The following is a 15,466-nucleotide window of genomic DNA, read 5'->3' as shown; positions in this document are numbered from 1 at the left end:
GCTGTTAGACCTGCAAGCATGCGTTTCCCTCTGGATTGGGGCTTGTCTTGCCTCTGCTGAATTTCTTAGTTAAAGTCATGGACCTCATGCCACGAATTTCCTCAGAAGCTTAGTACCTGGGTAGGCTGTGAGAGCCCACCTCTCACTACTGACCTTCCTGGTCCAGGCTTTCACTTTCTCTGGGGGCTGCAGGACGTGGGAATTGGGAGAAAGGGAGGGACAGCTAGGGCCGAACAGGTCTCAGAAGGCAGCCGAGGCAGAAGAAGCTGGGGTAACAGCTACAGGTGTCACAGCAGTGCCCCGTCCTAGGTGAGTCTTTCTGAATAAGGCAGGAGGAGACAGACAGTCTCGTGTCACAGGGGAGGGCCTGGGCAGTGCCTGTCACCCACAGAAGGAACAGGGAGCTGAGGTGAGGCCCCTGCTCTTCTTAGATCTCTCCTCAGAGGATTTCTCTCCACACCGAACCCCCTCATTCTCTACCTCCTGAAGTGCTTTCCTGCCCAGACTAAAGGAGCCTGCATCTTTGTGCATCCTCAGGCTAGGGCCATGAGCAGTAGAGAGGAAGGCTGAAGGGATGGGGTGCAACGTTCAGGGACCTTCTGGACTCAAACTTGGTAAGTAGAGGGGAAATGGGAGGGCCCATGGCTTTTTCCTCACAGTGTCCCTGCTGGCCAGGAATTCCACCCCTGGGAGCCCAATCCCTACTGGGGTTCTGGCTTACCTGGAAGGGAGGGTCCTCCTGACTATATAGAGGGTTGAAAGTACAGTCAGGGAAAACAACTTCCAGCAAAGAAGGAGGACCATCCCATAGAGGGAGCTGGACGCTCTGGGGCCTGGTGAGGGAAGGATTGGAAAACATAGGGTGAGCCCAGCCCCCGGCTTCCATCACATAACCCCAGGCTGGATCAGCCCCACAGCAACTCAGGTACCACGGCTGCACCTTGGTTTTGGAGGAAGTCACCTTACCTCCCTGAGCCCCGGTTTCCTTATCTTTAAAATGGGAATTATAACACCTACTTTAGAAAGTTATTTGAATCAAACAAGAGCACGCAGACGAAGTACCTAATAAGTGCTCAGTAGCTGTTGAATCTGAATGGTGAGTGGGACTTGGGGAAAGATGTTTCTTATTAGCTTATTACAATGAGCATATTGCAGGATCCAACTGTGTGATACTAGCATTGCTCAATACTATTTGGCATCTAAGGCATAACACTCTGAATAGGTTGCTGTCATTGTTGTCCCTTTTCATAGATGAGGAAACTGAGTTTCAGAAAGATGAAGTGACTTTCCCAAGACCATACAGCAAGCACAGCAGAGCCAGCATTTGAACCCACCTGTCAGAGCCTTTAATAGCTTGGTTGTTCCGTCCCTACTCACCCAGACTCGCTTGCTCTTTCTCTCTAAGCTCGCTCAGCTTCATGCTGGCCTGGATTGGTGGCTGGGCATTGTGCCGCACCTGGCAGGTGAACAGCCTCTTGTCTTCCCACTCTGAGGTGTTGACCAGGAGATGGCTGTCTTGACTGAATGTGCCATCTGGGTTTGTGGTGGGGGCAAGGGCTTCACAGGTCTCGAAGCCATGGTTCCTTTCCAGCCAGGTGATGTGTGCACCTTCTGGGTAGAACCTTTGCACGTGACAGATGAGGATGGCTGCCTGCAGACTTGGGATGGGGTGTGCTGATGCACTCACTGTGGGCATAACTGAGACAACAGCCATTTCTATCTTATTTCTTTTTTTGTGAAAATTATGCTCAAAGACAGGGACAGATTACTCAATAATCAAGGTATGTACAGGCTTACTGGTGCTTACTTATTAATCTGTAGTGCACAATTTTACATGTTTTTGTGGTGAAACCCATGTGAATTGTGCACTACAGATTAGTAAGTACACACAATGAAGCCCATGCGTTCCTTGCTTCAGTAAGACCATGCACACCTTGCTTACTGGTTAACCCGCCCCTGCTGGGAGAGCATCCATCCTTTCCCATTCTCAGGACATAACAGTGAGCAAGACAGAGCTGGGCCTGGCCTCATGGAATCCCATTCTGGTGGGGAGGACAGAGGTAAACAAGCAGTCACATGGCCACCACAAGGGTTCTGAGAGCCCACAGCTAGGGCACCTGACCTGGTCTTCGGGTAGAGCAGGTTAGGTAACGGTTTTGAAGGAAGTGACCTTTGAATGGAAATGCGAAGGATGGATAGGAACAAGCTGTATATGGTAGATTGTATTTTCCACAGCAAGCTGCACATACTCTTCTGGAAACTTGCCATTCTCTATCAGAGGCAGAGTCTATTTCTCTTCCTCTGGAACCCGGGTGGGACTTTGTAATTGCCTCGATAAATAGAATGTAGCGGATGTGACACTGTGTAACTTATGAGACTGGGTCATAAAATCTGATAAGGTTTCCACCAGCTCTGCCTCTCTTGGGGACGCTCACTGTTGGAACACAGTCACCAAGCTGTGAGGAAACCCAAACTAGCCTACATGCAAGACTAAGGAACTGAGGCCCCAGGCCAACAGCCAGCTGCAGCAATGGCCAGGCGGGTTCACGAATTCTCCTGTAGATGATCCAGTCTTTGAGGTCCCAGACATCATGAAGCAGAGACAAGCTGCCCCTGCTCTGCCCTGTCTGAATTCTTGATGCATAGGATCTATGAGCCTAATAAATGGTTGTTTCATACCTCTAAGTTTGGGGATAATTTGTCACACAGACCTAGTAACTGGGGCGTAACCAGAAAAGATAACTGGCAAATGTGTTTGGGGGAGAGCAGGAGAAAGGGGGCGCTGGGAGAGGCTTGGTGTTGGGAAGAACATCTCAGGCAGAGGGAAGGACATGGGCAGAGGCCCTGAGGAGGAGCTTGCTGCTGTTGTGTGCTGTCGAGTAGATTCCAACCTTACAGGACAGAGTAGAACCGCCCCATAGGGTTTCCTAGGCTGAAATCTTTATGGGAGCAGATCACCAGGTCTTTTCTCCTGCAGAGTGGCTGGTGGGTTCTAAGTGCTGACATTTAGGTTAGCAGTTGAGCACTTAACCATTGTGCTACCAGGGCTCCTTGAGAAGAATCCTAGCACATTGTAAGCACAGGAAGAAGACCAAAGTGAGGGGGAGCATGGGCAAGATGAAGCAGAACTTGAAGCTAGTCTTCAAAATATGCTACGCTTATGCCTAGAGGCACAGAAAGACTCCTAAGTAGTACAGACATTGATAGTTTTTTTAAAAAAAAAATGAGTGTTTTGTTTGTTTACAGCATGTGCTCTATGGTAAATTTAATGTTTCTTTCTCAAAATAATTGTTCCCATTATTATATTTTAGAACAAAACGGGTTCTGATTATTTCATTTTGGATTTTAAAAATTGTGGTGAAATATATGTAACACAAAATGTGCCACTTTAGCCATTTTTAAGTGCACAATTCCAGGCACTGATAGTTTTAACACAGTTAACTTCTAGATCCTCAAACCTCAGAGGACTCTTTCCTACAGTTGATCCGGCTGGGAGTGAACATCAAGGCCATTTCCCTCTCTGCCTCCTGTTTCTCAATTTTCCTCCTACTTCACTAAGGAAAATCCATCCCGAATGTAACTGTGGTGCACCGCCCTTGGTCTTTATGCCAACTCAAAGTCCTGCTGGCCAGGAAGCCAACTTAATCAAAGCATCATAAACTCTTCTACCCACCTCACTGAGCTGCATTTCCAACATTTGAATGGTCCTTTTAATAACTATTTATCCAAATTTATCATACATTTAGATTGTTTGGAAACCCCAGTGGCTTAGTGGTTAAGAACTATGGCTGCTAACCAAAAGGTTGGCAGTTTGAATCCACCAGGCGCTCCTTGGAAACTCTATGGGGCAGTTCTGCTCTCTCTTATAGGGCCACTATGAGTCAGAATTGACTCAACAGCAACGGGTTTTAGATTGTTTTGATCGATTGTGTAATTCAATCCAAAATAAATTTTTTTTTTTTTTTAACACTTAGGGCCAGGGCGGATGGACATCGGGAGCAGCGAGGGCAATACCCCTGGCCTTTCCTTCCATATTTCTGTAAAGTTTGGGTCAACCCAACAGCTTGGCCTGTGCTGTGGGGAGAACAGATAATGGACTTGGACCTTATGAGGTCAGAGTAAGAAAGGTGGGGAAACAGCTTTGCCTGCATTGCTCCCTCCCCTGATGCCAGGGTGGGCTTAAGAAGCATCTTCAAAGGTTTTGATTGGCAGTCTAGCACTGGCAGTTTGTGCAACAGTGTTAGGAGCCCACGTGGGGAATCCGTGTGGGAGAATTCCCCTCACTTTGCTCGGTGGTCTCTGCCTCTCCCCCGGCTCTTTCTTTTCCATGCACCCCTCTTCTCACTAAGCCTCAGCCACACCAGCTGCTTTCTGCTCAGCAAACATGTTGGGCTCTCCATGACCCCCTTCCAGTCACAGGGCCTTTGCACACCCTGTTTTCTCTGCCTGGAATGCTCTCTACTCTTTGCTTGGCTGACTCCTTTACATCTTACATGCCTTGGCTCAAACATCACTTCTTCAAAAAGGCCTTTCCTGAGTAAACTAGATTTCTTTTGTTTTCATTTATTTCACACTTTGCTCATTCCCTGGGAGTTCATGGGTGGTATAAATGGTTAATGAACTCACCTGCTAACTGAAAGTTTGTAGGTTTGAGTCCACTCAGAGATGCCTCAGAAGAAAGGCCTGGTGATCTACTTGCAAAAAATCAGCCATGGAAAACCCTAAGAAGCACCGTTCTACTCTGACACACACGGGGTCACCATGAGTCGGAATCGACACAACGGCAACTTTTTTGTTGTTGTTTTTCCCTGTAGAGCAAATATTACAATTCGTAATCACATAGTTGTTTGTTTGTATTCTTGGCTGATGTCTGTTTCCCCCACATAACTGTGAATTCAGCAGGGCAGAACCAGGTCTGCTGTGTTTTCCAGGATCCCCAGACACCTAGAACACTGTTGCCACATAGCTCTTGTTGAATGAATGAATGAACCTGCGCCCCCCACCCCCTCAAATGTACTAGAGGGAAGGAAGCTCTGAAAGGACAGAACCTGATCATTGCATCACATGGGAAGAAGATGACCATTAAAACAGGGATCCTCATACTAACTCCAGGGTCTTTGGTGAAGCACGAACGGGAGGACGCAGGTGAAGTGCTGCAAACAGGGAACCTGTATGGTTTCAAGGGATGGCCCTGGTGGTGGGAGTGGGGAGGAGCCCTTACCTTGGAGGAACTGCGACATGGTCACATGCCCACTGAGCAGGCCCTGCAATTCGCTGTGAGCCACTTGGCAGGTGACCTGGGAGTGGAGTGAGGAGATGGTGAGGGTCACTTGGGCGGTGCTGATGACAGTGTAGGAGGAGGCGTCTCCAGGTGGGAGGACTAGGGTCTGAAGGGCTGGAATCTCCATGCCATTTTCAAGCCATTTCAGCCTGATGTTTCTGGGAAAGAAGCCAGTTGACGTGCAGGTGAGATTTACTACCTGGCCAGGGCTGGTCCTCTTGGAGGGGCCAGAGACCTTTGGAGGGGAGGGCTTAGCTTTGGCCAAGGCAAGTGTGGAGAAAGAGGAGAGGAGAGAAGATGAGAAGAAAAAATAGCAAGTTAACCTCTAACCACCTTCGTGGTTAACCCTGCTTGGCTTCCGCCTCAAATCCCTCATCTCCATTTTTCTCCTCTTCATAATTTTATTTCCAGCTCACACTCTGAAACCAGACCTTGGTGATTTTGCTAAAATGCAAATCTGACCATGTCATTTCCCTGTTCTCTCTGTCTGTGTGTCTTTCCTCCCTCCTCTTCTCTGTCTTTTCCCTCTCTTCCTCCCTCAGGCCCTCCTTCCTTCCTTTTAAAGTCAAAGTCCATTGTTTAAAAAAATCAAAAGTGCTCTGTAAGGCCTATCATGAAAAACAGCAGCTTCTGGCTTCCTTCCCCTGTAAAAATTATAGAACAACCACTTTTAACTATTTTACCTGTTCCTTTGGACAGTTCCCTTCATGTTTCTAGATTAATATGCTCATACTTATTTCTTGATATTTCGGTTTTATATATTATGGATAAATCTACTACTATGGAAGAGGATGACTTAGCTCTCTTACGTCTCCCTCCACCTGCCACACACACAACTTCCTCTCCTCACATCTTTGTATCAAAGACACGTTGCTTACTCCATGTTTTGGTAAACCACAAAAAGTGCATGAAAGGGAGTTCTTGGTGGCTTTGTAAACTTGGCAGTTTGACTATTGTTGTTACGTGCTGTCGAGTCAGTTTCGACTCATAGCGACCCTATGCACAACAGAACGAAACACTGCCCGGTCCTGAGCCATCCTTACCATCGTTGTTATGCTTGAGCTCGTTGTTGCAGCCACTGTGTCAATCCACCTCGTTGAGGGTCTTCCTCTTTTCTGCTGACCCTGTACTCTGCCAAGCATGGTGTCGTTCTCCAGGGACTGATCCCTCCTGACAACATGTCCAAAGTATGTAAGACGCAGTCTCGCCATCCTTGCTTCTAAGGAGCACTCGGGTTGTACTTCTTCTAAGACAGATTTGTTTGTTCTTTTGGCACCTCAGAAGAAAAGTCTGTAGATTTACTTCTGAAAAATCAGTCATTGAAAACCCTATGGAGAACAGTTGGCAACAGCTTTTTTTTTTCTTTATAGAAATCAATATATTATGGGCTGCCAAAGAATGAACAAACCAGTCTTAGAAGAAATAAACCAAAAAGTTCCTTAGAAGTGAGAATGGCAAGAGTTCAACTCACTTTGGACATGTCATAGGAAAGACCAATTGCTAGAAAAGGAAGTCATGTTTGGTAGAGAAGTGGTCCAAAGAAAACAAGGGGAACACTGAATGAGATGATTTGACGCAATAGCTGCAACAGTGGACGCAAACACACCAACAATTGTGAGGGTAGTCCAGGACTGGGCAGCGTTTTGGTCTGTTGTACACAAGGTTGCCACGCGTCGGAGCTGACTCAACAGCAAACAACAACAATCTAGGACAAAATTCGAGAAATATAGGGATTATATATCCATATAAAACTATGATCCTTATGAGTTTCTTCCACAATAATTCTATCATTGTTGTTTTTGGGATTCCATAGTACCACACATTTAAGATTATGTTTTTAAGTCTAATTGGTTGTAATATCTTGAATACTAACAATATACACTAACATAAGAATTGTTAGGTAACAGTCACTCTTCTACGTTTTTTGCAGTTATAAACTCATTTACATTTATAGGTCCTCACAACAATCCTACCAAGTGGGTGCTATTCTTATCTCCCTCTTCCATGTGAGGAAACTGAGGCACAGAGAAGTTAAACTCAACTAAGGTCACACAGCTTCTAAATGGCAGAGCTAGAATTTGAACCTAGGCCATCTGGCTTCAGAGTCTATCCTTTTATCCATTATGCTTTCCTGCCTATTTTGTGGTCCTTTAGAAGCTGTAAGATTCTAGAGAGTTAGGATTCTATCACATATGGCCCTGGGATTCTATTTCACTCCACTCCTTCACCATAACTTATCCCCATCCCTATCTTCTACCCTCAGTCTGGGCATAAGGGCCAAAAGGGGAGCCTTGGGTTGAGGCTGTAGGGAACCTGGACTCACCATTCACAGTCACCAGGGTGCCTGGACCAGACTTAAACTCCACGTCCTGAGGGCTCCCTTTCCTGAACTTCACACAGTAGTAGATGCCAGAATCCTCAGTTGACATGTCCATGATGCGGATGGAATAGTCCATGTTGCCTCTTATTGTCTGGTCTGTAACACTTGTTACTCGGGGGAAGAGGCGTACGCGGTCTAGGCCTCCTTTGAAACTGTAGACTAACTGCCGATCTGGCCCGTTCCCCTTGAACCACTGGACGGGCCCCACGGGTTGCGGAGAGGAGACGACGCAGGGCAGAGTGACTGCCTCTCCAGCTGTGACTGACACCGATGTCTCACGCTGAGTCACCTGCAGCTCCTGCTCACCTGCCGCTCCTGGTAAGAAACACAGGTCAGCTCCCAAGTCCCCTGCCTGGCCCAGCTGGGGCTTAGGTTGGAGCACAAATGCCTGCATCCAGATTGAAGCTGAAGTGCCAGTAACCCTTTCTGTTGACGTCATGTATTGACTTCTAAGAAGGGCAAATTGCTAGTTTGGGTGCTAAAAGGAACGCAGAGATAGGACAGACAGAGAGCCCTTGCAGAGGCCATGAATGAGGAAGTCAAGAGGGAAGAAATAAATTTATGAAAAGATATTTAGCGACCCAGTAAAGCAGTGAAATGCCAGGAGCAAAATGCTAAAGTTCATGAGCAAATAGCTGGGAAAGTTAAACAAAACAAAACAGAACAAAAAAATGCTGGGTTTAGCATGTGAAATGTTAAGCCACACTTTAAGCCTGCAATAATAGAGCCAGTAGGTACTAAGGCAAGCCGAGAGGTCAATGAAACAGAAGAGGGAGCCTAGATTGGATGGAAGGAAATACGCCGATTTACTGTGTGATAAAGGTGGCATTTTATGTCCATGGAAGAAAGCTATCTGGAAGACAAACAAAATTCTTAAAAACATGACCGCCTCTGGGGAGGGGAATGGAAATAGGGACTTTTATTGTTTACGTGTACATTTCTTTTCGAATTTTTTTTTGACGACAAGTCTGTAATGTAATGAAAATAAAACATTTCTCTCTTCTGTAAAGTTAAGAACGTAACTGTGAGACTATTACCTTGCTGAAAATGAAAAAGATCGCCAATTCTCAGTGTTGCAAGGGTGTGACTAAACGGCCACTTCCACATACTGCTGGGGGGACCACAAAGGTCCATGCAACCCTTCCAGAGGGTGATACAGCATTACAGCCATGTCCTTACGACATAAGCCTATGTTCTAACAGGTCACTGGAAAGACCTTAACTAAATCTGTTTTGGTCACAAGTGTTCAAGATGTCACCATGTCCCTTGCTGCTGTTTATGTGCTATATTTGTTGAGATATATGTATTACCACATTTCATTGGGAAATTCTGTATTTCAAAAGCCTTCAAAATGCACTCAGGCCCTTTGACCTAAAAATTTCTCTTCTAAAATCACAAATTTTATTTTGTATAATTTTCCTACAATTAAAAAAGAAAACACGGTAATGCGGAAGTATATATTGGGAACGTACACGTTGATGATGACATTGTTGTTGCTGGTAGTTGCCATACAGTTGATTCCGACTCATGGCAGCCCCATGTGTGCAGAGTAGAACTGCTCCATAGGGTCTTCATGGCTGTGACCTTTCAGAAGTAGATTGCCAGGCCTGTCTTCTGAGGCACCTTTGGGTGGTTTTGAACCACCAAACTTTCAGGTAGTAGTGGGGTGCTTACCTATTTGCACCACTGAGGGACTTCGCATAGACATATATATATCAGTATGGAAAAAGGTCCCCAACCTATTGTTAAATGAAAGAGCACATAACAAACTACCATATTTAGTATAATTGTATTTTTATTAAAAATTCAATATACATGGCGACGGCAAAGTGAAGAGATTAAAGCAAGGACTTGTGAAATCTCTTGGACCTGGTTTTGAATGCCTCCTCTACTGCTTACTTGCTGTTTGACTTACAGAAAATTACTTAACCTCTCTGAGCCTCCGTTTCCTCATATATACAATATATACAATGTGAAAAATAAGACTTCTCTCGCAGGTTCGGTGTGAGATTGGAACAAGAAAACCTTTCAGAAACACTCATGCTTGTGCCTGGTCATAGAAAGACTCTGCAAGAGGGGCCTCCCTCTCTCGACCTCGGGTCCAGTGGAAGAGGTCCCTGCACTGGGCATCAGGCTGACTGGGCTCAAGGCCTGGTTCCAGTATTGACCATTCAAAGCCACACCCTTCCTTCTCCATCCTGTTACCTTTTTGTAAAGGTGATGGATCATTCCCATTTCCCATGTTGCTGTGAGTTTTAAATGAAGACTCAGGCTTGTCCAGGACACAGAGAAAGTGCTCTGTAAGGGCCACTATCAGCAGAACCACTTTATGTATCTGCACTTACTAAGCCCTGGAGGGATGAAACAGCCAAAGCTTACACAGGGGCTGCTGGGCACCATGCATTATTCTCAACACTTGGCTACATTTACTAACTTGTTTAATTTTTACCACAGCCCTATTAGAGAGGCATTATTTTTTCTCCCCACCTTACAGACAAGTAACTTGCCCAAAGTCTAACAGCCGATAAGTGATGGAGCTTGGAATTGAACCCTGGTAGGTTGGTTTCGAGAAATATCTGTGCTTTTAATCACTTTACTAGATGGCCTCTCAGCTGAGATATTAGCACTGCTGGGAGGAGGAGGGGTGCTCTCCTGTCTGCTTCAGAGTCTGTGCCCAGCTCTGGGGAGAAGGGAGTGGATGGGTGGGAGAAATGCCCACATCCAGAATGTAACCCTAGGTTGCTGGATTCTGGGTGACTTCATACTGTACAAAGCACTATTTACCAGTTTTTTCTCCTAGTTGTGTTTTATATATACTTATATATAAAGCACAAAACTATTATAAAATACATATTTTAATATATACATTTATAATATATATATAATGTACACGCACACACACACACATCCCCAGGCGGTGCAAGCAGTTAAGCCAGTAAGCTGCTAACTGAAAGAATGCAGGTTTGTGTCCATCCAGAGGGGCCTTGGAAGAGAGTCCTGGTGATCTACTTCTGAAAAATGAGCCACTGAAAACCCTGTGGTGCACAGTTCTACTCTCACACACATGGGGTCACATTGGGTCAGAGTCAAGTATATGGCAACTGGAAAAAAATATACACATACACATAGGACCCCTGGTAAGTGCAACGGTTAAGTGCTCCGCTGCTAACCAAAAGGTTGATGGTTCAAACACACTCAGTGGCTCCATGGGAGAAAAACCTGGATAATCTGCTCCTGTAAGGATTACAGCCAAGAAAACCCTATAGGGCAGGTCTACCCTGTCACACAGGGTCGCTGTAAGGTGAAAATCAACTTGACAGCACCCAAAAACAACATATACGTATATACACACACGCACATACATTTACATATATATATATTTATAAACCAAATCAAACCCAGTGCCGTCGAGTCGATTCCGACTCATGGTGACCCTGTAGGACAGAGTAGAACTGCCCCATATAGTTTCCAAGGAATGCCTGGTGGATTCGAACTGCTGACCTTTCGACTAGCAGCCGTTGCACTTAATGACTACGCCACCAGGGTACACATACACACACACACACATACATACGTGTATATACACACAGGCACACACACATACATATGTGTACACACACACACACACACATGCATGTGTATGTATACATGGAAGCCTGCCTCCCGGGTTCTATGGTCTTCAGCAGGAACAAGGAGTCGGATGCTGCACCCCCAATTCCTGCTTCAGGATGGTGCCAGATCCTGCGGCTTACGCTCCAGGGGGTCATGGAGCCTTCCCAATGTGTTAGGAGTGTGGGAGGTGAAAAAAACAAACAACAAAAAAAACACTTGCTGTCACATAGTTCTGACTCACGGCGACCCCATGTATGTCAGAGTAGAGCTGTGCTCCATAGGGCTTTCCATGACTGTGATCTTTCAGAAGTAGATAGACAGGACTTTCATCTGAGGTGCTTTTCTGGTGGATTTGAACAACTAACCTTTCTTTCAGTTAGTAGCTGAGTACCACCCAGTGACTCCGTGGGATGCGAAGAAGGACTGGATGAAGGACTGGAACTCCCGTCGTGTAAACCCTGCCTGGACGCGAGTAGGAGAGCAAAAGACCCCTTCAAGAAGGAAAACCTCCCTGCGGCAGAAGTAAGACTTCTGGGGATATTTCTTCGGGAATTCCTTGTTGTAAACAACTATTTGAGGAAATGTCCTAAAGAGGAAGAGGCAGAGGAGAAAGAGGTCTGAGGACTGCAAGGTAAGTTAAGAAGGAGGGGGACAGGAGGCTAGGTGATGTGGAACAGAGACCCATCTGCCCCACTGCCAAGGGTAGAGGGGCACAACTGTCAAGCTCAGGCTCAGGTGAACATCCCTGCAAGGTGGTGCCTGAGGGCGGCCACATTTACCTGCGAGTCCCAGCAGCAAAGACAGCATCAGGGAAGGCCGAGGCAGGCAGGGCTGGGAGGCAGAGACAGGCATTGTAGTTGTCCCTGGAGCTTGCTCTGTGCCAGTGTTGCTCTGGGGAGGCCCTGGACTCTGCTCTGCAGGGAGAGATGCAGCCTTTTCTCCTGCGGTGTCAGAGGAAGTAATGGGAGGAAATGTCTATAGGATTAGGGCAGTTTCTGCTTCTAGATTGTGAAATAGAAGACAGACACCATCTTTAGTGCCCAGGCTCTGTCCCCTGGCCCTACATGCCATCTCAGGGACTCTTGTGCCCGTCCTCATCCAGGAGCCCTGGGGACATGGGCTGGGTAAAGGCTTCTGCCCCAGAACCTTGCAGTGGTGGAAGGTGTGTTCAACCTCCTGTACCTGCACAACATCTGGGATCAGATAAGCTGCACAGCTGGAGTCAGGGGGACAGCTCCTTAGGGCCAGCACTGTGTTTTGGTGGAGGCCCCAGGGGATGGGGGCCCTGTTTTCCCCTCTCCAGTGGTATCAGTGGTTACAATGAGCCTCAGTCATGCTACTGAAGGCCCCTGGATTTGCAACCAGTCCCCGCCCACAGTGCAGGGAGCTCCTCCTTTCTTCTTGCAGGGGAAGTAGCTGTAACTGAGCAAGGAGTTAGACCCTGGGAGGAGCTTGTGGTTTCCGTTTTAGAGGATGGAGGAAGCCTGTGGCGGAAGAGGGGAGAAGGGGACTAAGGGTGATCAGCCTACAGGGAGAGCAACACACCTAGAAACACATCTAGGAGCAGGGGTGCCTCTCCTGTCTGCCCCCCAGCCTGGGGTCAGCTGTGGGGAGAGCGGATGGCAGGAGCCATGCCAACACCAAGAATGTGCCTCCTCTTCCCACTTCTGAACAGCAATGTCCAGCTCACACTATGGTGTCCAGAGCCTCTGAACCCTGAGCTCTTCACTTCTGTGGGCCCATCGCCAGGCACTGCTGTCTGTGACTTGCTTTCTTCTCTGTTTCAGGTCCCTGCCTCCTTCCTAGAGGCTGACTGTACATTTGTGATGAGAAGCGACAAAACTAGTGGGGAAATCCAAGACATGACAAGTTTTCCTTGTCCCTTGAGATCTAACTATTCTAGCTTTTTTTTTCTTCTGGGAGAGGTTCCATGCAGGGGTCTTGACAAGGATTTAACAATAGCGTTCCCTGTGACATCCATCATCCAACCTGAACCCCTCTTTTGAAGGATGACAGATTGTGTTTTCCAGAGATGACCACAAAGATACTCCTGTCCCACTTGCTCTCGACACTCCTTCCATGTGGAGTGGGTGTCTGTTCCCTTCTCCTGAACCTGGGCAGGCTGCGACTACAGTCGAAGTGATGCTCTGTGATGTCTTAGGCTAGACCATACAAATTCTCTGTATTTCCACCTTGCTCTTTTGGGATGCTCATTTTTGGAATCTAGCCACAACACTACAAGGAGGCCCGAACTTGTACACACAGAGACTACATAGCAAAGACACATATAGGAGTTCTAGCCCACAGGTCAGCTAAGATGCCAGCCCATAGCCAGATTCCATCACTATATAATTAGAGAAGCTTCCAGGGGATTCTAGCCCACAGCAGCCAAATCACTCCTAGCTGAATCTTCCCAGCTGAGGTCCCAGACAACATGCAGCAGAGATAAGCCACTCTTGCTGTGCCCTATTGGAATCCCTGACTCACACTATCAGTGGTCATAGTAAAATGGTGGGCTCTGGTCCCTCTACAGATTCAGAAAACAAACTTAAGCTTGAAAATTGGTCTTTGGATAACAGGGAGAAAAGTAGAACCCATGAGAACTTAGACATGAGGGTTGGATTCAGGTCCCCTAGATCTTCCTTCCTTGGGAGGTGGGATGAGCCCCAGTCCCACTGGGAAGCTCCAGGCCTTGTCCTGAGACCTCATGCGGTGGTGTGGAGGGGAGGGTGGGAGGCAGGCAGTCAGCAAGGGGAGGCTTATAAAGCTTGCTATACTGTATTTCTCCTTCTCTCAAGTAAGGTCCTAGAAGGCAGAGAAGCAGCAGAGTCTGAAGTTCCCACAGTGCAGGGAAGGGAGTTGCTGTGGAGAAGCACGTCCATCCGTGTATTCACTCAACTGATGCTTGTTTTCTGAGTACCTGCATTTGTGCTCTGCCTGGAAGGGAGACAGAGTCCCCTCCTGGTTCTCAATGCATTCTACTGAACTTTGGGCATCTTTTGCAAATCCTTGACCAAGCTCCATTTTCCCCATTACTACACCTGAGATGGAGCTTCTTAAAGGACGTCAGGAGATTGGTAGGGAAGTAAATCCCTGGTGGTGCAAATGTCCCGCAGGCAGCTACCAACAAAGCCACCCAGTGGTGCCATGGTTCCATGAAGATTACAACCAAGAAAGCCCTACAGAGCAGTTCTCCTTTGTAACACATGAAGTCACTGTGAGTCGGAATTGACTCAAGGTCAACTTTTTTTTTTTTTTTTTTGTGGGGAAGTAGGCATATGTGTGCTTCTCTGACCTCCAGATGAAACTTGGCACCATGTGACCTTGTAGTCCCTTCTTGAACTGACCCCTTCTCCTAACTTTTGACTGTCCCCATACCAGGCTGTGACCACCACCTCGTCTACCTCTTGAGGCCAGAGCTTCCTCTCAACTTGAGCTCAAGCCCTCCATATCTTGCAGAATGGAGAGTTGAGAACTTTATCATCAGCAGCACCTTGTGGCCTGGGAGGAGGGCCACGAAGAGAAGGGTGACCAAGAAAAGCCACCAGAGGGCACATGGAAGTCCATCCTACAGGGCCTTCCCTTCCCCACTTGAGGTTACAAGGGTCCATCAGTGACAGCTGTTGCCACTGCTCTGGGCCCTGCCCTGGCACAATAACCTGAGGCAGGAGCCCAGATAAACACCTGCATCTCACACAGCTGGCAGGAAGCAATTAAAGTCATTCAAGTAATCACGGATCCCTGCGTTGGTAGGAGTCTCAAGCGTGATCTAGTCCCCCCACCACCCAGTATCTGAAATGCAATTTGTGGATAAAGGAGACCTGAAGAGGATGTGCAGCAAATCATAAATAAGGTTCTCCCTCTGGTGGGTTGGATTGGATGGTCTTGATTCCTAATAGATACGTAGTTTCTAATAGATTTTTACACAATTTTTTTTTATTAACTTTTATTGAGCTTCAAGTGAACGTTTACAAGTCAGTCTGTCACATATAAGTTTATATACATCTTACTCCTTACTCCCACTTGCTCTCCCCCTAATGAGCCAGCCCTTCCAGTCTCTCCTTTCGTGACAATTTTGCCAGCTTCCAACTCTCTCTATCCTCCCATCCCCCCTCCAGACAGGAGATGCCAACACAGTCTCAAGTTTTACACAATTTTGTATTGTTTGGTGTGCCTGTGCATGACAGAGAAAA

At 47.0% G+C, this 15,466-nt stretch overlaps 1 protein-coding gene and 1 long non-coding RNA gene across 6 annotated transcripts in view; one reads left to right on the top strand and one right to left on the bottom strand.

Moving 5' to 3' along the window:
- Positions 1 to 14,825, bottom strand: part of LOC100675194 (signal-regulatory protein beta-1-like) — a 49,699-nt gene extending 34,874 nt beyond the window's left edge. For 2 of the 4 annotated variants that reach the window (XM_064275897.1, XM_064275898.1), the window contains exons 1-6: positions 12,053 to 14,824; positions 7,605 to 7,976; positions 5,222 to 5,536; positions 1,378 to 1,698; positions 722 to 833; positions 154 to 319 (exon numbers count right to left, since the gene is read on the bottom strand). In XM_064275897.1, the coding sequence (XP_064131967.1) occupies positions 241 to 319; positions 722 to 833; positions 1,378 to 1,698; positions 5,222 to 5,536; positions 7,605 to 7,976; positions 12,053 to 12,125 (1,272 nt within the window). In that variant the 5' untranslated portion in view covers positions 12,126 to 14,824 and the 3' untranslated portion in view covers positions 154 to 240. Of the gene's footprint in view, positions 1 to 153; positions 320 to 721; positions 834 to 1,377; positions 1,699 to 5,221; positions 5,537 to 7,604; positions 7,977 to 12,052 lie in introns of all 4 variants that reach the window. The other 2 variants (XM_064275899.1, XM_064275900.1) reach the window with 1 other exon arrangement.
- Positions 298 to 7,561, top strand: LOC111751122 (uncharacterized). 2 transcript variants are annotated; one of them, XR_002786185.2, is made up of 3 exons: positions 298 to 614; positions 4,932 to 5,145; positions 6,652 to 7,561. It is a non-coding gene; the product is annotated as an uncharacterized LOC111751122 (long non-coding RNA). The 2 variants fall into 2 exon arrangements; XR_010319234.1 differs by having other exon boundaries at positions 1,919 to 5,145.
- Positions 14,826 to 15,466: the final 641 nt, after the last annotated feature.

Source organism: Loxodonta africana, chromosome 24 (assembly GCF_030014295.1).
Source record: "Loxodonta africana isolate mLoxAfr1 chromosome 24, mLoxAfr1.hap2, whole genome shotgun sequence".
NCBI lineage: Eukaryota > Metazoa > Chordata > Mammalia > Proboscidea > Elephantidae > Loxodonta > Loxodonta africana.
The sequence above is the reverse complement of the archived record's forward strand: the minus strand, read 5'-3'. Positions and strand labels throughout refer to the sequence as shown.